General features: G+C 40.9%; 1 protein-coding gene across 3 annotated transcripts; it reads right to left on the minus strand.

The window, feature by feature from the left end:
• Nucleotides 1-1,991: 1,991 nt before the first annotated feature.
• On the minus strand, nucleotides 1,992-24,791 carry LOC124389292 (cadherin-10-like). Of its 3 annotated transcripts, none has more exons than XM_046854644.1 (12): nucleotides 24,712-24,791; nucleotides 12,887-13,215; nucleotides 9,743-10,037; nucleotides 8,119-8,238; nucleotides 7,490-7,657; nucleotides 6,756-6,937; nucleotides 6,364-6,608; nucleotides 5,247-5,383; nucleotides 4,056-4,171; nucleotides 3,845-3,962; nucleotides 3,361-3,612; nucleotides 1,992-3,234 (listed from the first exon to the last, which is right to left on the minus strand). In XM_046854644.1, exons 2-12 carry the CDS (start codon nucleotides 13,091-13,093, stop codon nucleotides 2,744-2,746), a joined length of 2,331 nt encoding a protein of 776 aa, XP_046710600.1. In that variant the 5' UTR covers nucleotides 13,094-13,215; nucleotides 24,712-24,791; the 3' UTR covers nucleotides 1,992-2,743. The 3 variants fall into 3 exon arrangements, with proteins under 3 accessions (XP_046710600.1, XP_046710598.1, XP_046710599.1); XM_046854642.1 differs by having other exon boundaries at nucleotides 3,827-3,962; XM_046854643.1 differs by lacking the exon at nucleotides 24,712-24,791 and adding an exon at nucleotides 22,578-22,596 and having other exon boundaries at nucleotides 3,827-3,962.
• Nucleotides 24,792-25,163: the final 372 nt, after the last annotated feature.

A 25,163-nucleotide genomic window follows, 5' to 3' on the forward strand; every position in this document is an offset into this window, starting at 1 on the left:
TCCACGACTCACCCAGGTCTCTTTTTGTTTTTTCCACCCCAGACTTGTAAACGGTGACGCGGCAAAAGAAACTCGTTTAGAGGCGTGAAAACACGAGGTCGCACCGTCGCTTAGTTTTTTTGTTGTTGTTGTTGTTTTTTTGCTTGAACCGTTCGAAAGGTAAAGAGAAATCAACAAAGTGTTTACTCGTCAGCAGCCCAGGGGTCAGTTGGGACGCTCGGCGGGTGTCGTCTCACGCCGCTTCACGGCAGTCGTCACGTGTCGATTTGATTATAAACACCTCCTGATTTATCCGCTGCACCTCGAACGGTGAGAAAATAAAATAACAGCCATAACAGTTTTTTTTTTTTTTTTTTTACACACGTTTTAAACTCTTGTTCGAGGCACCAAGCAGACGGTGTGCAGACAGTGTGCAGACGGTGTGCAGATGCAGTAAGACTTCAAAGCCGTCTAAATCCACCGAGGAGGTCAGGTCCAGAGTTAATTCTGGGGGTCGCGTTTGTTAATTAGTGTTTTGAATGGAAACTACTGACTCACATTCTGAGTCACTGATTGCTAATGACTCATTCATTGTTTGACTCCCCATCTGACTCGCTGACTGGGAATTTAATGTCTGGGTAAATTACTGACGCATTCACAAACTGACTCACAATCTGAATCACTGACTCTGAATTTTTCTGACTTATTGACTGACTCATTTAAGGACTTTCTCCCAATCTGACTCTGACGTAATTTAATGTCTCTGACTCATTCACTGATTGCCTCGCCATATGGCTCACCAACTCTAAACTTAATGTCTAAGCAACTGATTTACTCACTTTTAGACTCGCCGTCTGACTCGCCGACTGGCAAATTAATGTCTGTTTTACTCACTGACTCATTCACAGACTGACTCACAATCTGACTCACTGACTTGGCACTTATTCAGTAACTGACTTATTCACTGATTGACTCGCCATCTGATTTACTGACTTGGAACCTAATGTCTAATTTAGTAACTGACTCATTCATGGATTGATTCACTATCTGACTCACTGCCTCAGAACTGACTCAATGTCCGATTTAGAAACTGAATCACTCACTAATTGATGCACAATCTGACTCACTGACTGCTAATGTAATATCTCATTCATGGACTGACTCACAATATGACTTATTTGACTGGTACTGTCCCGATTTTTTGATTGACTCATTCACTGATTGACTCATTATCTGATTTGCTCCCTGGTAATGTAATACCTCATTCAGTGACTGACTCACAATCTGTCAGGTAATTTATTGACTGACTCATTTACCGAATCGACTCACCATTTGACTAATTAATTTGGAATTTAATGTCTGATTCACTAACTGACTCATTTACTGATCGGCTCACCATCAGGCTCACTAACTCGTATTTCAATGCCTAATTTGTTGACTGACTCACTCACTGATTACTCACATACTGATTCACTGAAAGTACTGACTCTTCCGTGCCTCACTGAGCATCTGACTCTCAGGACTGACTCAAAGACTTTGACTCAGGGATTGATTGACTCACTAGCAGAGTGACTCACTGGGTTTTTGACTGGCAGGTTATTTAACGATACACTGACTGACTTAATGACCATAACACCAAGTCTTTCCACTGGACATTAGGGCATGTAGTTGAAAAGGACTTTTGTTCAACAGGGGGCCAATACTTACGCATTGATCTTCTCCCAACAAACACGTGATACATGGAAAACACGTTTGTATTTTCGGCGTATTTTAATATTGTATAAATATTCAATATAAAATAACAGTGTATAGTACAGTCGTTGTGTATAATAGGGGTTGTTGTGTTACATGTTGTGTGTAAGTTTTTGTATCATGTATTTAAGAGTCAGGTTCTAGGGGGAACTCGAGCCCTCAAACCAAACGCCATTCATGTGTGTGTGTGGTAGCAGGAGTGACTGATTCATCACAGGAATCACTTGCAGACAGACACATTGAGGAAATGAATTACTGACTGACTCGTGAAACCTGTTTAATTTCGTTCACTGAGAAACACACTGACTCGCCATTTGACTCGTTGACTGAAAATCACAGACTGACTCAATTACCGTCCGTCAAATTTATCACAGATGATTCATTACTCACTTTACATTCTGATTCATTGAACAAGGCTGACTCGCCAGTAGAATGACTCACCAGGCCGATTTTTTTTTAATTGACTCCGCTAATTGACTCACTGACGCATCGACCCAAATCTTGTAAAAAAAAGTATTTGGTTATAGTTTCCTGTTTAGGTTGTTTCCCACTTTCCTTATTTGGTCATCACTTCCTGGTCTTGTTAGCCTTCACTCTAGCTTCCAACGTCCTCCTATGATCAGTTCTTAGACCCGCTACCTGAAAGTCCGGTCATACTCTCGCAGAGATCTTTCATTAATGCTGTTAGACACTTTTATTGTAAAATATTTGGCTTAAAGTTCGTTCAAAACTGGAGATCAAAATCCCACCAGCATCAACGCCTCAGCAAGTCTCTCAGCAACCCTCTGGTCTTCAGCGTCCTTTATTCCGGCGGGACGGATGTTATTGGACTTTCTGTACATTTCTGTTACAGTTAGTTATATAGTTAGAGTATATCGCAAAAGAAATCCGTCAGTCATCTCTAGTAAACTCCATGTCGGATTTCAAATTCTGACGCTTTCTAAAATTGCACAAATTTCCACAAACTGATCGATCAAATCCGTGTCCCGCTTTCGGTTTTTTTTTTTTTTTTTTACGACTCGCTGTCATCTCCTCCGTACATGTCCGCGAGCCTCTTAAATCTCGGCCCCAGCTCAGTCAGGAACTCGTAATCGCTCCAGGCGTCGCTGCTGACTGACTCCAGGGAGCTGAGGCTCTCGGCAGCGGAACCGTTTCCTTCGTACGCGTACGTTGCCAGAGAATCGTACGGCGGCGCCGCCGGGTCCAAATCGTTCTCGGAGAGCCTCAGAGAGATGAAGTCGCGGATGTCAGGTTCCGACTTCTGGTTGTGGATTTTAGGCGCAGGGCGGCGCAGGATCTCCGGAGCGATGTCCCTGCGCTGCTTGGTATCGTCGAGCGATTCGGCTTTCCGCAAAGTCCCGATGTCGAAAGCCTGGGTGTCTTCTTCGCCTCCGCCTTCGTCGTCGTAGCTCACCACGTTGTCCCTCACATCCTCTTTGGAGACGATCAGCGGGTCGAGCTTCTCCCGGTGCCCCTTTAGAGCCGTGAATAGGACGACGATCACTACAGAGACAGACGCAAACATCGATGGTTGATTGCGATAAGATTTTTACACAATTGGAAAAAGGGGTGTGGTCAAAAAAGACAAGGGGGCAGGATGAGTTTTTACAAAAACAAAAAAGTTCTTACTTAGCAAAATAACTATACAGAGAAGAATCGCGACTAGCGCTCCTGTGCTAAGTCCGGCGTTAATCACAAATGCCTCTGCTTCGCACGTCCTCTTGTTTCTGTCCTGGTCGCACAAGCACACGCGTATCGTCAGCGTGTTGGTGCTGCTCTGTGCAGGGACGTCCCCGTCCGCGATCACCACGGGAACCAGGTATAAACTCCTCTCTATGCGACTGTAGCCGCTGCGCAGGGTCAGTATCGTAGCCGTGTTATCTGTTAAAAACATTTCAGCATGGTGTCAGATCGCGAGCTAGAAAACAAACTAGCAATAAAGGTTCAAGAAGAAACCTTAGATCATTATAAGCTTAAGGGCTTCAGCTAGTCAGCAAAAGTTTGGGATTAGTTGCATGTTGATATATTTGTGGTTTTTCTTTCAAATCTGTTTTGGAACGGATTTTTGGGGAAAACTGCAATGTTTAGAAGTTACCCTTTCGCTGTAAGTCACCTTTGTTGTCTCGGACGGAGAAGTTGAACTTTCCGAAAGGCTCTGGCGCTAAACGGAAGAAAAACCGATGGCCCCCGTTTGGCTGGTCGGCGTCCGACGCGCTCACGGTTTGGACCGCCTGAGGAAAAAAAAAAACGATGCAGAGAATGAGCCTTGACTCGTAATTCCAGCTACGTTTTTTTTATACTTCATGTTTAGCTTTACAGATTACCTGACCCACTCCGGCGTCTTCGCAGACAAAAGGTTCGTACGGCGCGTCGAAGGTCGGCGCATTGTCGTTGACATCCAGGACTTTGATGTAGACGGGAACGTGAGTGATCAGACCATCTGCAAGGAGAACGAGAGCTGTTAAACTTGAGTTTTCCTTCTGATTTACGCACAAGTTCAGGAAAAGTCCATGGTATTCAGAGTCGGTTACGCACTCAGAGCTTGGACCGTCACCGGTCCGTGGATTAGTTGGTACTAAGCCAAACAGAAAGAATACATAACTTACATTATTTCCGTTTTATTTATTATCCCATTCTGAACGATGTTTTATTTTGAAAAATTACCGGATTCTCTTCTCCACATCTGTCTATGACTCACTCTTGATGCAGGTCATGATGCCTCGGTCACATGTCTTACCTCCATCCGCTTTGGATACATTACCGCTAAATTCAAACCCCACACCGGTCCGTGAAAATATTGTCCGACGTTAAACCGGTCCGTGACGCAAAAAAGGTCAGGGACCGCTGGTGTAACTGGTGCAAATGTAAATATACAATAGCAATAAATGCGTTCCTGGTCCTCGCCCAAATCAAGTCGATTGTTGGCTTTGCGCTAAAATTTCACGCCAGGTCTAGTGGATGAGAGCAAAGCTCGTTTTTACAAAACCGTGTGGCGATACAATACAGAGTTGTTACGGTACAGAAAAAATTGCGACTAACGCTTTTCCGCTAAGTCTCTCCGCGTCCACGTGATCTTGTTTCCACCGTTGCAAACTCGGTTCAAGGTTTAACAAAAAACTCATTGTTCAATATCGTGAGTAAAAATAGCAATAAATACAAATTAACGTGACTCGTATGTACTTCAGTAAAGTACGGATACGCGAAAAAAGCTACTCAAGCGCAGCGACGGATTACGTTCACTTCCTTACTGTCCACTGACGCCGTCGTTGGGGTCCGAGTTTGATTGGTGTGCTGGTAATCCTGCCTTTTTTTAAATCCGTTTTAATTTCATAGCTTTGGATTCATTCGTTGTCGTAGGTCTCATTTAAAATGCGGTCCTCCGAACAATCGATTTGTATTGCGCTTGTTGATGTCGTCGTGAAGGAAAAACAACCCCTTAGCGGCGCTAAGTGTGTTAGCAGGAACGCTCAGACTAATGCATTATACTTTGTGATTGGAGGATAAAAAGGACGTACTGTGTTCTGCAGCCTGCACTGAGATGTTGTGCCAGGGTTTCTCCTCTCGGTCCAGAGAGCGTGAGATAAAGAGCGAGCCGTTATTGGGATGGATGTTAAACACGTGATCCATATCCGTGTGCCAGTCGATCATGTACCTGTTCACAACACACACACACAAGTATACCATATTTACATTTACTAACCCGCTACGTTATAGGAACATCCAATTCCACATTTAGTCTCTATTTGCTCTTAAAAGGAGCTCCACTCTTCTGGGAAGATGTTCGAGTGAAGGGATAATTTCAAGCTACGTCCAGAGCAAACTTTGTTTGGAGAAGAACCACATCAGGATGGAAAAGTCAGGTGTCCCAATACTTTTGCTGATATATTGTAAAGTAACTGTTTGTGTTTTTTTCCGTTTACATTTGTAACTGGGTCTGATTGATTTTACATTTATATTACGGAAATCTAATACTTTAATAATAAGTGTAATCTATAAATATAATACATAAATGTAACATCTAATCTATATGACCGTTTGGTCACTATATACTAATTTACCAAGATCTGATGATTTAAAAAAAAAATTCTAATCTAATCTAAATTATTATATTGTTTAGCACTTTGGACTGTAAATCCAATAATCCGAGTTCAAACCCTCCAAGTCTACAAGTTAATAATCAGACCGCTTCTGATTCCACCAATAACTTAAGGGGATAGAAGCTAAGGTGTTAAGACATTGGACATCTGATTGGATTGGACTTTTACAGTTATGGCATTTGGCGCATGCTTTTATCCCTGGGCCCTTAAGCAAGGCCCTCAAATTCTCAACTGCTCAATTGTAAATTGCTCTGGATCGGGGCCTATGCTATAAATCCGATCTAAGATTGTATCATTTTATCTCTAATCTAATCTGTATAATCTACAACAATTTATTATACAATACAATAATCTAATGTAAGATTTGTCTAATTGTTAGATTAGATTAGATTTCCATCATTCTTCACCACTAAGACTCTCGACACTCATTTTTGAATTATTATGGGACGTAAAGTAGGTCACGAGACATCAGGATGTGTTCCCCGTTGCTGTTAAAACCCCTGGTACACCTGAGGAGTGTGAAACTTTAGCGTACTTGACAGGTTTGCGGTTAGCGTCTGGGTCCACGGCGCTAACGGCACCGATAACCGTCCCGATCGAGGCGTCTTCTTTGACCTCTATCACGTAAGCAGGACGCTTAAAGACCGGCGGCTCGTTAACGTCCTCCACAGAGATCTTGACCGTGGCGGTGTCCACGGACGTGTGAAACCGAGGGTCCAGGTACACGTTTTCCACCTGCAGCATGAGTGTGTACGATGCTCTCCTTTCATAATCCAGGGGCTGAGATAACATCATCAAAACACAAAAGTTAGACATTTTATATATCCATCATCCTCCTTCATACAATCTCGGTGAAAGACGTGGAACTGGAGCTATTCCATGAGGAACGCTCCAGACTCCTGCTTCAGACCTAGTTAGTCCGCCTACCTTCTTCAGAATGAGCACTCCTTCCTGCGTTGTGGGGTCGGTGCTGATCCGAAAGGTGTCCTGCTCGTCTGTGATTCTGTAGGTCATCTCAGCATTCTTGCCCGTGTCTGCATCCGTAGCCTTGACCACGCCCAGTTCACTACCCACCTCGGCTAACTCGGGAATGCTGAAGTGATACACGCCTGAGGAGCGCCGTGATGATTAATACACAGGGATCTCTTCTTTGAATCAATAATGATAATGAAGTGTATCGTAAATAAAAAAAACAAACCATGACTTAAAAACCCAGGTACGTACTGAACCCTGAATTTCCACGGTTTGAGACTGATTGTGGAGTGAATTTGGGACACACCCACACTAAGGTTAACCTGCACTGAAAAAACGTTGGTTGAATTGCTGAAGGTTCTGGGCAGATTACATTGACATGGCAGAACATAGAGGCTGAAATCTGATTGGACAAAAAAATCTAACAACCACGTACACGTACTGGAAGCAGTACAGCCGAAAGAAACGCTACGAAATGAAGAGAATAAACTGTTGGGAATAAATTAATACAATTATACAGTACAATAAATACAAATTATACAGTAATACTGAGGAAGACATAAACGCTGACATTAATGCTGTGTAATTTCCTCCTACGTAATTCCGACAGAAATACCACTATTGTTTTCCACATCCAGCTTAGACGTTAACTTTATGGTTGTCAAAGCTCTTGCTGGACATTTACTCACCATGGGTGAACCGGGGTGGGTTGTTGTTCACGTCGATCAGTGTGATATTGACCGTGGTGGTTCCGGTCAAGCCGCCCAGCTGTCCCATCATGTCTTTGGCTTGAATGACCACCTGGTAATGTTCTCGGATTTCACGCTTCATGTTGGGCAGAGCCGTCCTGATGATCCCTGAACCATAGCACACAAGTAGAGCATTGGTACACGACCTATGAAGCATGTCTACGCCCGATTTGGGACACTTTTTTTTTTTTTTGCCCGATGTCCAAATCTGCTAGCATGAAATTGCCCCTTCACATCACTTCCTGTTCCTGCACTTGCACACAAAGTGAGCTCCATGAAGATATGCTTCAGGTCAGACTGGAGGATCTCCTGCTACCGAGCTCTGACCCTCAACCCTACTGAACATCTTTAGAATGAACTTGAACGCTGACTGCACTCCACCTCACCCCACATCAGTTCCTCACTTTACTAACACACTTGCGGTTGAACGAATCCCCACAATTCTCCAAAATCTAAAGAAACATCTTCCCAAAAGAGTGGAGCATATTAGAACAGTAAACGGAGACCAAATATGGACTGGGACGTCAAAAATCAGGTCAGATGTCCACAGATGTTTCAAGCACACTGACCTGTCTCGGGCTCTATGGAGAAGTATGGCTGACCCTGCAGAATGCTGTAAACGACCTTGGCGCTGTTTCCGTACATGACGTCGTCCGCATCGGTCGCCGTTACCTGGACAACGAACGTACCTGAGTGTGAAAATAACAGAGAGAGGATTACATCCAGGAAGTGTGTTTACGTGGACTAGATCGGGTAATGGAGGTGTGGTTAGGGACAAGTGGACTGATGATGGGGTAGAGTGAATAGGGTGTGTGGTTTGGGTCGTGACCTTGAAGGTCATTATCTCTTTGGCTTTGCATCAGTAAGTGAATATGCAAAATGAAGTGTGCATGAAAAGTGCATTCAAATTCAAATGGAAACACGGCACTGGCATGAAATACATTAATGCCACTGATACGTACAGGTGGAGATGCACAGTGTGTTCTGATTGGCTGAGAGGAGTACAGTGTGTTCTGATTGTCTAAAAGCAATAAAGTGTGTTATGATTGGCTGAGAGAGTACAGTGTTTGCTGATTGACTGAAAGGGGTACAGTGTGTTCTGATTGGCTGAGAAGGGTACAGTGTGTTCTGATTGGCTGAGAGGGGTACAGTGTGTTCTGATTGGCTGAGAGGAGTACAGTGTGTTCTGATTGAAAGAAGTACACTGTGTTTTGATTGGCTAAAGGAATAAAGTATGTTCTGATTGGCTGAGAGGAGTACACTGTGTTCTGATTGGCTAAAAGAAATAAAGTGTGTTCTGATTGGCTGAAAACAGTACAGTGTGTTCTGATTGGCTAAAAGGAATAAAGTGTGTCCTGATTGGCTTAAAACAGTACAATGTGTTTTGATGGGCTGAGAGGAATACAGTGTGTTCTGATTGGCTAAAGGAATAAAGTATGTTCTGATTAGCTGCGAGGAGTAAAAAGTGTTCTGAGTGGCTGAGAGGAGTACAGTATGTTCTGATAGGCTAAAAAGAATAAAGCATGTTCTGATTGGCTTAAAGCAGTACAATGTGATTGGTTGAGAGGAGTACAGCGTGTTCTGATTGGCTGAACACAGTACAGCATTCCCCATATTCCTGCGTAGTGTACTTAATATTAAAATGATTGTGCATAAGCACTAAAATAAAACAGTGATGAGCAAACTTAAACACGCCCACGTCTTGTTCTCACACCACACAACCAATTAACAGGGTGTTAACTACAGCCGGATAACAGTATGTGTTTGGAGCGGGTCTAAAGTGCACCCGTGTGGCATCTCCACAAATTTAGAAAAAAAAGCACAGTTGAATTCTGATCTCAGTCTCATTTCACTGAAGTTCCTCACTTCCTCCGGGTTCACCCTGTTCACATTCGCTATAACTGTCTAGATTCCGAATGTAAATGACTTTTGTGTGAAGGCTACACAGGGCCACGCTTTGTCTGGGTGATGAAGCCTGCTGACTGGAACAGATGGCACCACTCACACACACACACACACACACACACACACACCCTATATGCTCATTTAGCAGATCATAATGGAAAAACGAAGCTGATTTACACTGTATATAGTCTGGATGGACAGATGAGTCGGGTTTAGACTGACATCAGACATCAGAAAGAGGGAGAATAAAAGAAAGGCGTTCTGTAATGTGATTGGCTGATGCCTCACCGACGTCAGCCATTTCCTGCACCGAGGCCATGTAAGGGTCCCGGGTGAACTTGGGCTCGTTGTCGTTGATGTCGTGTATTTTGATGATGAACGTTGACAGACCCTCGAGGTCACGACCCGTAGCTTTATCCACCGCCTTGGCGCTCAGTGTGTATGACGCTTTCTCCTCGCGGTCCAGCCTCCTGGTGGCGTGGAGATCGCCCGAATTCTCGTTGATGACGAAAATGGTTCCAGCGCCTTCCCCGGAGAGGACGTACTTCACCTTGCCATCCTCTCGGTCTTTATCCGAGTGCAGCTGCGCACACACACACACAAACACACACACACACACCGTTTCATAAAAGCTTGTTAGCTGTTTTTCGCTAATAATATTGCTGACTAGCAGAAACACGAGCCATAAATCCACGCCGAACTATAAGTAAAGTAAATGTAGGTTAGGGGCGAAATTGAATTTGAAACGTAGCCATGTTTTTAATTAGCATGCTACGTAGCGCTGGTGTTTACAGATGGGACTCTTTTAGGATGAGATTTTTTTTTTGTCCTAAATAGCTCAGGGATATATTTCTCAGAGCGCTATATTAAACACTATTCATATAGAAACTAAACTCCCGGTAGCCTTCCATGAGTATTCATGAGGGAGTGAACACCAGACAAGATAGTTACCTGTGTGCCGTGTCCTAATTTGCGCTCGTCCCCGCTAACTATAGCGGGGCTCATTTATCACGCCGCTGTCCTTAAACAAATCTATTAGTCGAGATGAAACATCGCTCGGAATCGGCGCTAAACGCTGAAGGGAGACTTTCACGACTCCCCACGTAGCATAACGGGACGTCGAACGGTCGTTTAGCTAGCTGTGGTATCAATCCTGCTTCCTGTAAAGAGGGCATGCCGTTTTCCAGGCGTTAGCAATAACTAGCAGGAGAGCGAAGAAACCTTGCAATATTCCTGTGGATTGCGTAATTACATTTCCAATAGCTTTTGACCAGGAGAGGGTTTCTGACTCCGGAATCGATTTCTGGTTTTTCCTCGCTCTCTGTTTTTGGATCAGCAGCTGCACATCCTGTCCTCGATGCTTAATTTCCACCTTTAAGGAAAACTGACCTACAAATGAAAATGTTCGGGCTAGTTCGCTGATCATGACGCTAGATTTAGCTTAAACTCAACACCGCCGTTAGCATAAACGTCGATTGAACCCTAGGTCATAATTGCACTTCAAGAACATTTGAAAAATGTGTTAATCAGGAGATCACGGCCCCTGGAAGGAGTCTTCACCCACGGCGTACGGTCTGAGCGCCGCACGGTCCCGCTAGACATCCATCAGTGTGAAAATAGAATTCAATGCTAGTTGCGTCCTGCTTTTCTACGGACGTCGCAGTCTGGGTTTAACTGTAGCTTGGTCTCTGAACTTCCAGGTCTTTCATGTTCTTCTACACAAGAACATGTATTAGTACACTATATGGCTAAACGTATGTGGACAACTGACCTGTACATTAACCTCAATTTTTCTGTTGGAGTTTTGTGGAGATTCGTTCAGTCACAAGGGTGTTAGTAAAGTCAGGTACTGATGTAGGTGAGAAGGCTCCTGGGGTGCAGTCAACGTTCACATTCATTCCGAAATTATTCAATAGGGTCCACAAGCTCTATAGCAGAAGATCTCCCACCTCAGATTTCATACTTTCACATCCAAAGATGTCCTACACAATGGTGTCCCTTCAGATTTGTGGTAACAGTTTGTGCAGGCACAGTCACAGGGAGCACCGACCGTCATTAATCAGTGCACTGTGTACATCAGGAGCTGTGGAAAGACTTCAAGGACACGTCCCAGAAAAACGCTGTGCAAGGGGTCTCATTTTGAAGGTGATGTGTGCAAACAAAGTTCTTGTTAGTACTTTTTGGTACCACCTCATTCGACTGGAAAATGACCCCTTGGTTCTGGGTGGATTCTTTGAAAGATCCTGTTTATCTAAAAGAAGATTTATCATGGGTTACGACACGCAGCTTTCACTACATCATCATCATCATCATCATCATCACTTCAGTCCTGAACAATGTACTACAGAAACATGATTGCAATGAATGCAACTTTTTTGTGAATGATCAATGTTCTGCTTATCCAGAATGTCTTCCAGCTTATTGGCTTCCCCTTTTCTGGGAAGGGCTCCAGATTTACTCCAACTCTGGCAAGGATCGAGCCAAAAGTTTCTCTCAAATTCTTTGCCAAGTCCTTAGAAAGCTCATAGCTATTTTTTTCTGATATTTGCACCAAGGCCCTATGAGGTTCTTAACCGGGTTTTTCTGCTGTTCTTAGGTTCCTCCAAAATCTTTAACCAATCTGATCTGATGTTCTTCCACCATGAAAGTTCTCCTGCTGAAGTTCTCGTTACATTTTACAGTTTTAGGTTCCTATGCCACATTTTATTTCTTAATCAAATTTATTTGAGGATTTCAGGCAAGTTCATCTTAAGATGTTAACTAGGTCTCCTGAAGTTCTAAATAAACTTTTGAAAAAGTTTGACCATTACTCTGACCAGGATAATGCATAGTTCTTCTGAGGTTCCTTTAATGGAAATTCATTAACAATGAAAAATGTCAAACTATGTTACACTTCTTGGTGTTCAGAAGTTGTCAAATCAAGGATGCATTCTGACCTTATACCTAGTGTTGTGTAAAATCTCTGGATCATCCTGAGGAATGGCAACCGAATGTACTTCAGTATTTTTAGTCTTTTATGCACTCCCATGCCATCCAGGGTCTATCCTGACCCATTTGCCCAATGGTTCTGGGATGGTAGCTCAGTCGTTAGGGCTCTGGGTTTCTGAATGGAAGATCAAAGGTTTAAGCCCCAGTATCACCCAGCTGCTACTCCTGGAGCCCTTAACCCTCTGGAGTACATGTGTGGTGGCCTCAACAATCAAGTGTCAGTTTCTAAAGATAAGATAGCTAGCTAGTCTTGGTAAGGGCAACCAAATCTTTGGATCTTTACACAAGAAAGGGAGAACATTAAACAGTCTGGACATTGAGGACATGGAGGAGTTGGTGGAATGATCAGTGTAGCTTTTAACCAAACTGTTTCAGACTGCTATAAAGTGAACTCTCCCCTTTAACCAAACAAACAAACAACAGGAGCCCCCCCATCTTACATACCTTTCCCACATACTGGTCATCATTTCCTGTATACTCCTCCAAGAGGAAGAACTGATTCCACATCCACCCTCTTTTAAATCGCCTGAGCGTCCCAGGCGGTCCATCTGCTCTCAATAGTTCTCTATTCAGGTCTCCTGTAGTCTTTAGCATGGCCTTAGCTTCCTCCCACAGGTAAAGCCATGCTAATAAAACCAGAGGAGTTCTCATTGTGCGATGGATATCCAGTGCCTCAGAAATCCCGTAAACCTCGAACTGAGTTGTCCGTCCGTCAACGATAGTCCAGGTCTTCTGTGTTCATTGATCCATTAGGTCCAGAGTTCGGTATTCATCTAAAAGACAGGAGAAATAGAACGAATTTAGAGATATGCTGCTCAGCGTTACGGCATTTGGCAGATGCTTTTGTCCAGTGGGAATTTGAATTTTTCTATTTTGTACAATTGATCCAGCACAAGTTAAGGGCCATGCTCAAGGGCCCATCAATTGCAGATTGATGGTGCTGGGATTAGATCTTAAAATCTTCTGATCCAAATACAGCACCTTAACTACTGAACTGCCTCATCCTCTATTGGTTATTAGCGATTGTTCAACCAGAGCATAGTCAAGTTCCTCTGAAGTTCAAATCCAAGCCAAAGTTCTAAACTCTTTTTTCACAGCCCAATGATTTGGAAACAGCGAAATATTACCTGAGATACATTGTTCTGATGTTCTTAGCCAAGTTTTGTTTGAAGGTCTCATCAAATTCTTTTGAGATTTTTAGTCTTTGTGGAATTCTTAGCGAAAAACATCTGGAGTAGGTTGTTTTGAAGTTCTTGTGTTATGATGTTATTCTTCTAAAGCCTTAAGGAAATGTCTTTCTGTAATAGCTGGCTAGGTTTTTATGAAGTCCAGATTTTCTAATGTTCTTCACCAAGTTTTTCTGAAGTTCTTAGCCCAGGTTTTTCCTCAAGTTCTTCAAGTTTTTACCAGCTAGCTTAAAAGTCAAATCAGTCAATCAGTCAAATTTTCATCAAGTTTTCGGAGAAACTCTGACATAATAATTCCATCAAATTAAACAATGTCGGATGGCTGATTAGTAAAATCAATCATCTGAGGCCATGTAGATCAGACATGCAGCAGTCTGGATGGTTTGCAATGCAAATTATGAGGCGCATTCATGCACACGTGAACTCACTGAGTGACACGTGTCTTGTTATCCATCAAAACTGCTTGATGACTAAATTCAACGTGCTGCCAGAGTTTGCTGTGTCATACTTAGAATTAGCTAGCATAATTATTAGCTAAATTAGCACAACAGCACGACAGACCTGGAGCACAGAGTTGGTAAATAATTAACGCTTGTTAAGAAGTGTACACTACAGCAGCAAGGGGTGGAGTGAGCGAGACTGAGTGTCCTGCGGAGATATAAAAAATGGGGTCAGGCATTTATTTATTTATTTTTTCTTATTTGAGCGTTTTTGAGAAATCCGATCGATAGGGAGCGTTCGGCTTCGCAAGGCGAGCGCATTACACCCTAACGATCTCTCGCTGGAAACGCACCGGGAAACGACTTTAATAAACGGCCTCCGTTTCCAGAAATGTTTTGTTCTCGGAGGATGTTTTTTAGAGCGAGACCTCATAAACAAAACGGAAAATGGATATTAATGTGGCGATGATCCAGTCAGCAAAACGCGATAGAAATATATGCTGGATAAACAAACGACTGGGATGAGGATAGAACACACACACACACACACACACACACACACACACACACACACACACACTTCATAATAAAAACTCGTATACACAAAAAATAAAATTTGCATATATTTGATTCAGACTGCAGAAATAGAAAGCAGCTGCAGGGTCATGTGATTAGATAGATAGATAGATAGATAGATAGATAGATAGATAGATAGACAGACAGACAGACAGACAGACAGACAGACAGACAGACAGACAGACAGACAGACAGACAGACAGACAGATAGATAGATAGATAGATAGACAGACAGATAGACAGATCCATTGTATGATGCTGCCTCCACCATGCTTCAACTGTGTTCTCTTGATCTTTGAACCGAATAGGTATTTTATATACAGTACAGACCAAAAGTTTGGACACATCTTCTCATTCAAAGAGTTTTCTTTATTTTCATGACTATGAAAATTGTAGAGTCACACTGAAGGCATCAAATCTATGAATTAACACATGTGGAATTATATACATAACAAAAAAGTGTGAAACAACTGAAAATATGTCATATTGTAGGTTCTTCAAAGTAGCCACCTTTTGCTTAGATTACTGCTTTGCACACTCTTGGCATTCTCTTGATGCCTACTTTGAAGAACCTACAATATGACATATTTTCAGTTCACTTTTTTGTTATGTATATAATTCCACATGTGTTAATTCATAGTTTTAATGCCTTCAGTGTGAATCTACAATTTTCATAGTCATTAAAATAAAGAAAACTTTTTGAATGAGCAGGTGTGTCCAAACTTTTGGTCTGTACTGTATATATAATATATACACAAGGTGTGTCCAAACTTTTGGTCTGTACTGTATATAAGTTCTACCTCGTCATCAGTCTAATCACACTGTAACACATTTGATAAATGCTTTAGGGAAAGAGCTTGCTGCCGTCTAGCCGCTGTCTAGCCGCCAGACTGCATCACCCAGACGTGTGAAGACTTGTCAGATACTGATCAGTACATCTCAGAGGTTCCTGTAGCTCCTTTACGCTTTTACCTCGTCCTTTTTTTTTATACATTTTGGATAGACGTCCTGTTTATTTTCTTTATTTAATGCTGTTCCATGATACTTCAAATGTTTCGGAGTGCAGAATCGAGGCCAGAGCTTCGCGTTATATGATGTTCACTTCAAACATCAGAACCGGGGCAAAAAATGGGATCTGGACATAAAGGAGAATGGACAGACTGGTTCACGATGAAAAAAGGCAACATTTGGCAACACAAATAATCACTCTGTACAGCCACGGTGAGCAGAAAACATAAAAAAAAATGAGTTTTTATATTAAGAAGTGGGCGTGGTCTATACAGAAGTGTTGTTTTTTTTAACCCTACAGCGATGTCTTAGGAATTCTGGGCACTTTAAAAACATTAAAAAACGTTCTATGGAAGTTCTGTAGAAGCTTCTGTTTACTGTGAGCGAGTGACATAAGCTTCAAAACAACAACAGCAACATCTTCCCAAATCAGGAAACTGTCATTTAGGTTATTAATATGCGCATATTAATGAGATTAGTCACTACACTGTATATACTGCACAATCTGTTTAATATGCACATATTCATGAGACCAGTCATTACACAGTGTAATCTGCACAAACTGTATAATATGCAAATATTAAACAAGCACATATGAATGAGGCTAGCCAGCACACTGTGTAATCTGCATAATTTTTTTAATATGCGCATATCAATGAAGCTATTCAGTACACTGTGATCTGGATGATCTGTTTAATATGCGCATACTCAAGATGCTATAATCTGCATGGGTTTTACTTAATGTATAATCTGTATAATCTGCACGAGCTGTTAATTATGCGCATGAACGAGGCTAGTCACTACACTACATAATCTGCATAATTTTTCGGTATGAGCATATTAACGAGGCTAATTAGTAATAAAATTAATACACACACTACACGCCAATATACATTTTTTCAGTATTTATTACCACCTCCGCCCTGATCTACACTCCTGCTCTTGCTGCCAAATCTGTTTACACACAACCGTTACACACCCGAGGGTGAAAAAATATACACAAACCTCCAGAGGGCAATTAACACACATTTAAAACTTAACCCTGTGTTCACACAATACAACTATACACAAACACGTTTATTTGCAGGATCCAGGCTCCGTCCCAAACCCTAACACCCTCTGTAGCTATACTACCCACAATGCACTGCAGCACACCTGACGGGCGTGCAGTAAAATCACGATAACGCTCCGTTATGCGGAAACCGGTGCGAGAGGTCACATAAGTTTAGTGTTTCTGTGTCCTCTGATAATGCTCTAATTGCTAATTAGCAGATTAGCATGCTACATTAGCACGTCGATTATGGTGTTTTTCCGCTGCGGTATCTTCTTATCTTCTCCTGCGGCGCTGACCGCCAGCTCAAAGCGAAACGCTGGCGTCCATGATGCCAGGACACCGCTGTGAACCCGCATCACCATTACCCACAATCCCCTGCCTCAGCGCCTGGCAAATGACTAAATAAATCATGATGACATGCGTTTACTGCCTACACAGCTGTCATTACAGGCCACAGAGTCAGCCACACACACACACACACATACACACACTTTCAACACACTCTATACACACACACTCTTTTTATACACACCCTGACCACACAGACCCACTCTATTAACTCGCACACACTTCTATACTTTACATGCACAGACATACTCTTTCTATACATTCATTTTTCCCACCATGTAGCATCACGTCTTCTGTCCGTATATATCTGGGAACTGAGGAGAGCATTTGCTAAAAGTTTTGGGAGAGGAATGTTCTCCTACATGTGTCTGATACAGGATTCTAGATGCTTGACAGTTCTGGGTTTACTTCGTTGTGTTTTTTGTTTCGTGATGCGCCAAATGTTTTGAAATAGTGAAAGGTCTAGACTGCAGACGGGCCAATTCATCACCCGGACTCTTCTACTACGAAGTCATGCTATAGTTATAGATGCAGTATGCAGTTAGCATTGTCTTGCTCAAATATGGTAAAAGATGTTTTCAGAATGAAAGCATGTGTTACTCTAAAACCTGTATGTAGCGTTTAGCATTAATAGAGCCTTTCCAAATGTGTAAGATGGCCAGTCCACAGGCACTAATGCTCTCCTATATCATCAGAGATAAGGATTTTTGAACTGAGAGCTAATCACAAGCCAGATGGTCCCTCTCCTCTTTAGTCCGGAGGACCCGGTGTCCATAGTTCCCAAAAAGAAATCACAATTTAGATATAAACAGTTCACAGTTTGTAGACACAGTCTTTTACAGACTGGTGAAGCTCCGCCCATCTTTACCTCTGAGAGACTCTGCCTCTCTAAGGTACACTATTTACACTCAATTATTTTCTGACCTGCTGTCAATTGTTTCTCAGAATGTTGAATTTTAATAACATTAAACTTTTCCAGACTTTTGTTGCCCCGTCACAACATTATTATTGGGACGTGATTCAGGAAATCAAAGTTTATGAGATTTTAAAATAAATGCTTTCTGTTTTTATTTACATTTTACACAGTGTCTCAACTTTTTTAGAATTAGGGTTTGTATTAAGGGAGAAGGGAAAGAAGGAAGGAAGGGAGTTTGAATAAGAAGAAGGGAGAGAGGAAGGGAGGAAGAAGGTGAAGGAAGAAATAAAGAAGGAAGAATGACAGACAGAAGAAAAAAGGAAGCGAAGGGTTAGGGTAGGAAAGAAAGAAAGAAAGAAAGAAAGAAAGAAAGAAAGAAAGAAAGAAAGAAAGAAAGAAAGAAGAAAGAATGAAAGAATGAAAGAAAGGATGGATGGATGGATGGATGGATGGATGGATGGATGGATGGATGGATGGAAAAAGGAAAGAAAGCAAGGAAGGAAGGAAGGAAGGAAGAAGGAGGCAAAAGAAGAAAGAATGTTTAAAAAGCATGAAGCAAGTAAGAATGGAATAAAGGATTTTTAGAAAGAAAGAAAGAAAGAAAGAAAGAAAGAAAGAAAGAAAGAAAGAAAGAAAGAAAGAAAGAAAGAAAGAAAGAAAAGAAAAATGGAAGGAAGGGAGGCAAAGAAAGAAGAAGGAAGGAAGGAAGGAAGGAAGGAAGACGGAGAGAAGCGATAGTAGGAAAGAAGGAACAAAAGAACAAAGTTTGAAAAGCAGGATAGAAGGAAGAAATGAAAGGACAAAAGTTTAAATAGAAAATGAAAGATTTTAATGGGTAGATAAATAAGTAAACACAGATAGAGAAAGGGACAGACAGACAGACAGACAGACAGACAGACAGACAGACAGACAGACAGACAGAAAATAGATCCCTTAGTCAGTGCATTTAGTTCTCATATCACAAAGAACTGAATACTGTGTGTGTGTGTGTGTGTGTGTGTGTGTGCGTGTGCATGTGTAATGTCTTTCCATTTGCTCTTCAAATTATTTAGCTCTGCGTGACAACTGTCACTGCCAGCGGATCCCTGCAAGGCATGCTGGGTAATGGCCACAGGGCTCAGACATACAGTCATGGATTGACATCTCCATCCATGGGATAGCATGAGAGAGGACCTGAATACTAAACACACACACACACACACACACACACACACACACACACACACACGCACACATGCACACACGCACACACACACTAAAAGTTAGCCACCACGCTGTACTAGCAGTTTTCCGTGTCACTCACTAGCCATATCCCACTAGCCGTCCTGTGAGCACTCGGGCTGTTACGCAGGTACGAAAGCAAGTGTTATCGCGCTACGTGTCAAACCCAGATGCCGACTCTCAGCTGTGGAGAAAGCTGCTATACAACAAGCTGTCAAATCATAACCACCAAGGATTAGCGGCTTCTCGCTAAAAAACTGCTGGCTAGTGATTGCGCTGGCGAAGCGTTAGCTGTCGATCATTAGCTGTCAAACTTTAGCAAGCAGCTATTAACATCAGAGTGAAATAAACGCTGCGGTCTTGTTCCAAACCACACAGTGTATGCTCATACAGAGGTGTGTGATTTGAGACGGAACCCACACGGAAAGTTCAGTACGTCTTCAGTTTATGTGATGATAGATAGATTAGATTAGATTAGATTAGATTAGATTAGATTAGATTAATAGATAGATAGATAGATAGATAGATAGATAGATAGATAGATAGATAGATAGATAGATAGATCACACACACACACACACCCTAAAGTAAGTGCCCTCCTGGGCCTGAACTAAATCAGGCTGTACTCTTGACCAGGACAGAGTGTGTAGAGACTGAAGCGAGTCTCCCACTCCCCCATGTGCCCTTTTATAAACCTGTGCGTGTTTATCGCCGACGTTAGCAAGATCGCTAATTAGCGTCACCTGGAGCTCCTGAACCCCTGGAGGAATTTGCACAGTCAATAACACAAACCACTCACACACACTCACACACACACTCACACACACTTGTCTGTTCTATTTAAGATACTGATGTATCTGCTTCATTTGCTGACAAAATCACTGTTTACTTAAGAACACATAGGCCGTGTGTGTGTGTGTGTGTGTGTGTGTGTGTGTGTGTGTGTGTGTATATAAGTGTATAAGTGTCTGCGTATTAAAATGCAAATCAGCCTAAGTGTGCGTGCTTAGCTTCGGGAAGGGTTAAACCCAACATTTCCATATTCCTTGCCGGTCGCATGTCTGATTTTTGAACGTATTGCTGATTGGAACTCGATCCAGGACCAGGATGTAAATCAGACTCCATTCATCCTGAACACATTTACAATAAGTCAAATAAGACACGCAGAGATCAAGCGGCGTTTTTTTCTACACGCCACGCCGGAGGAATTGACATCAAACCAAGCAGAACTCTATGAACTCTATGGACAAAAGTTTGTGGACACCTGACCATAAGATTTTAGGCGATTCATGAACATCGCATTCACACTGATTGTTCAACAGAGTTGGAGCTCTGAAGTAGGACTGAAATGAAAGTCATGCTGGAACAGGTTTGTAGTCTTCTAGTTCAAGTAAGTGGGAAAAACGTAAGGAAGAGCCACAAGGTGTCTGAATACTTTTGGAGGTAAATCAGAGGTAAAGCTGAAATTTGTCAGTTAGAAGTTGTTGTTTTTTTCTGAAACCTTTCAACCAATTTCTTCAAGAGTGACTAAAGCAACAACAAAAAAAGATTCAAGAGGTTAATTTTGCTATTCGATATGTTCAAGGTCAAAAGAGAAGGAAAAATTAATCAATTAAAAGCAAAATATGTCCTGTGTGTTTACTCCTGCAGTCCGAGCTGAGAAGGACTTGTGGCAACGTTTTTTTCCACACCAAACCATTTTTTTTTTAATCCGAAATTATTTATAAATCATGATCACAACACCACCCACTGACTTTTAGCCACGCCCACTATGACAACAGGAAAACACTGCTCTAAATCTTCCTGTAGTGCAGCTCAGCCATCGTATCAGCTAGTGTACCCCCCCACCAACACACACACACACACACACACACACACACACACACACACTAATTCCTTATAAGGTGCCATTACATTTCGCCCATTCGATCCACTAATCTGGTTTCTCCTAATTTTTTAATTTGCTTTTGGAACGGTTTTCTTTCACGCCAGATTATCTTTAGATGGTGTGTATTTGAAATATATAAGTATATACAATTCCAAAAGTCTTTAAAATTCCATATTTACCTCCATATACAGTATAGTTCTGTATTTCTCCATATAAAAATCCACATAGAATTCCATATAAAACAGTATCAAATAAGGTAACTCCAAATACAATACTGTATAAAATTCCATTCAAATTCATAAATTTATATTTAGAGCATGTAATATTCTGCGTACATTTCCAAACAATGTACAATGTTAAGGTAGCTCCTTAACATTTTGTGTCAAATTCCATTTAAAACTCTATAGAATTCCATATACAATGCCATATAAAACTTTGTAGAAAATTCCATAACAAACCATATAAAATGGGTAGAATTTCAAATATTTACCTCCCTATAAAATTCCATATAAAAGCATATAAAACTCTATAGAATTCCATAAATAATTACACATGTAATTCTGTATATAACACCATATAAAATTTGGTATATAATTCCATATAAAACTCTATAGAATTCCATATACAATGCCATAAATAACTTAGTATAAAATTCAATAACAAACCATATAAAACTGGGTAGAATTCCATATTTACCTTCCTATAAAATTCTATATAAAAGCATATACAACTGTATAGAATTTCATAAATAACTACACATATAATTCTGTATAAAACTCCATATAAAACAGCCATCTAACATTCCATATATAACTTCATATAAAATTTGGTATAAAATTCTATATATAACTCCATATAAGATTTTGTTTAACTCTTCTTAATAAACCATATAAAACTGTATAGAATTCAATATAAAAGCATATAAAACAGTATAGAATTCCATATATAACTCCACATAAAATTCTGTATATAATTTCATATAAACCATAACAAACTCCATATAAATCCATTCCATATATAACTCCATATACAAACATTTTGTATCGGATTCTGTATATAATGCCATATAAAATTTGGTACAGAATTCCATAAATAACTCCATATAAAACTCTATAGAATTCCATATACAATGCCATATAAAACTTTGTATAAAATTCCATATAAAAGCATATAAAACTTTATAGAATTCCGTATATAACGCCATATACAATTTTGTATAGAATTCCATATATAACTCCATATAAGATTTTTTATAAAACTCCTAAATAAACCATATAAAACTGTATAGAACTCCATATAAAAGCATATAAAACAATATAGAATTTCTTATATAACTCCACAAAGAATTTTGTATAAAATTCCATATAAAACTATCGAAACTTTTATACCTCCATATGAAATTCCATATAAAACTGTATAATATTCCATACATAACTCCATTTAACAATTTACATAAAATTCCATCTGCTCCTCACGCAGACACCAGAAGATATTTACCTTCACTTCACCTTCACTGATGCGATTCGTGAAGCAGTCATGCAGGGCAGGTTAGAGTACTACCACCACCGCGCTTCACACATGAACTGTTAAGATCATTTGCATTCTCTCTCTCTCTCTCTCTCTCTCTCTCTCTCTCTCTCTCTCTCTCTCTCTCTCTCTCTCTCTCACTCTAATACCACAATTTTCCCTTTCTATCACTTTAATAAACATCTGTTGGGAAGATCCTGCTCCTGAACACCTCCAGCACTTCTGGTCTTCTGCAGTTCTTTAGATGGTGAATGTAAACTCTTTCATCCCTGATCTCTGTACAATTCTCAGAAAACTTCTCTATTTGTAGTTCTCTCTCTCTCTCTCTCTCTCTCTCTCTCTCTCTCCAGCTTTAATTCCAATGAAGCGGTGCATGAAACAGCTTAGATGTTCCTCGGGACATTTTCAGAAAAAAAACGATGATCCGTAACCGATAGAATCCGTCATCATGGATCATTACATCACCTCAGGAAATGTTCATCAACTGCAGAACGATACGTTTAAGTGAAGAAAAAAAGGAAAAACCCTTTTCACTGATGTGTAGTTTATTAGATAATAAAATGAAAATGATACAACGCACAAATAAATAAACAAACAAATAAATAAATAATCAGTGTAAAAAATGTGATGTAAAAAAAAGTATTGATTTTTTATTCCTAATATTACTATAAAAACAGGCAAATCTGCTTAAACATTTACAATATTTTAATAAATAAATGTTTAAAATGTATTAATTGTTTAATTATTTAATGAATTGCTTGGAAAAAATATATTCTGTTCTATTAAAGGTTCTTTTGTTTTCATTAACTGCAATACACACCAATAAACACACAATTAGACACCAACTCAGTGTTACACACAAATGCACTCAATTACACACAGACACATACTGTAACACACCAACTCAGTGTAACACACATGGACACATTAATACAAACACACTCACTATAACACACACCAAGACGTGCATAATTACACACACTAACTCACTGTAACACACACCAAGATGTGCACAGTTACACACACTAACTCACTGTTACACACACCAAGATGTGCACAATTACACACACTAACTCACTGTAACACACACCATGACGTGCACAGTTACACACACCAAGACGTGCACAATTACACACACTAACTCACTGTAACACACACCAAGATGTGCACAATTACACACACTAACTCACTGTAACACACACCAAGATGTGCACAATTACACACTCTAACTCACTGTAACACACACCATGACATGCACAGTTACACACACTAACTCACTGTAACACACACCAAGATGTGCACAATTACACACACTAACTCACTGTTACACACACCAAGATGTGCACAGTTACACACACTAACTCACTGTAACACACACCAAGATGTGCACAATTACACACACTAACTCACTATAACACACCAAGATGTGCAGTTACACACACTAACTCACTGTAACACACACCAAGATGTGCACAATAACACACACTAACTCACTGTAACACACACCAAGACGTGCACAATTACACATCAATACACTGTAACACACATTAATACACAAACAACTACACACTCAACCAACTCACCGTAAAACACCAATATGTGCACAATTACACACTAACTAATTGTAACACACATTACTACAGAATCACACACCAACTTACAATTACACACACACACACACACACACACACACATTATCTGACACACACCAATAAACACACACTTTACAAGCCAATATACACTCATTAACACACACACACACACACACACACACAGAGTGGAGGTGTGTAGAGGTAAACACCAGAAAAAGTTTACATACAATTTAATCTTCAAAACCATAGCAGGTGTATTAATGTGGTGTACAGAACAAACGCACACACACACAAAACCACACACACAAAACCACACAAACACACTTGACAAACAATAATCTTACAAACACACACACATAAAGCCTAAGAGACTCTAGTACACACATAAGGAACCACACTATCTAAAAGATCACTGATGTAACACACACACACACACACACACACACACACACACGCGCGCGCGCGCACACTCAGCATCAACATCAGTGTGAAGTGCAGAAACAGTCACTTACGCAGCGTGCGGAGGAGGACAGAGAGACGGAATGTGCCAGTGTGTGTGTGTGTGTGTGTGTGAGAGAGAGAGAGAGAGAGAGAGAGGTGATGTGCTCCAAACTGCAGCAACACACACACACACACACACACACACACACACACACTTCACACCAAGAGCCAAGAGAGAGGGGGTGCTTATGATTGGCTGGCAGAAAGTGGGAGGAGAGATAAACAGAGATAAAGAGAGAGAGAGAGAGAGAGAGAGAGAGAGAGAGAGAGAATGAGGTAGAGAGGAAGAGAAGTAAAGAATGAAAGAGAGCAAGAGAAAGAGAGAGAGAGAGAAAGAAAGAAAGAAAGAGAGGAAGAGAAGTAAAGAATGAAAGAGAGCAAGAGAAAGAGAGAGAGAGAGATAGAGATATGTAAAGAAAGAGAGGAACAGAAGGAGAGGAAAAGAGAAAGAGAAGGAAATGAA

This window comes from Silurus meridionalis, chromosome 7, assembly GCF_014805685.1.
Source record: "Silurus meridionalis isolate SWU-2019-XX chromosome 7, ASM1480568v1, whole genome shotgun sequence".
Lineage (NCBI taxonomy): Eukaryota > Metazoa > Chordata > Actinopteri > Siluriformes > Siluridae > Silurus > Silurus meridionalis.

What these genes read in the sequence shown, in the direction of transcription:
- LOC124389292 (XM_046854642.1), bottom strand. Translation starts at nt 13,093, where the DNA reads ATGAGAACTCCTCTGGTTTTATTAGCATGGCTTTACCTGTGGGAGGAA. An exon ending in ATGACCAGTATGTGGGAAAG is followed by an intron (nt 10,038 to 12,886) that starts GTATGTAAGATG and finishes GTGTGTGCGCAG; the next exon opens with CTGCACTCGGATAAAGACCG. An exon ending in CCCACCCCGGTTCACCCATG is followed by an intron (nt 6,938 to 7,489) that starts GTGAGTAAATGT and finishes GGCGCTCCTCAG; the next exon opens with GCGTGTATCACTTCAGCATT.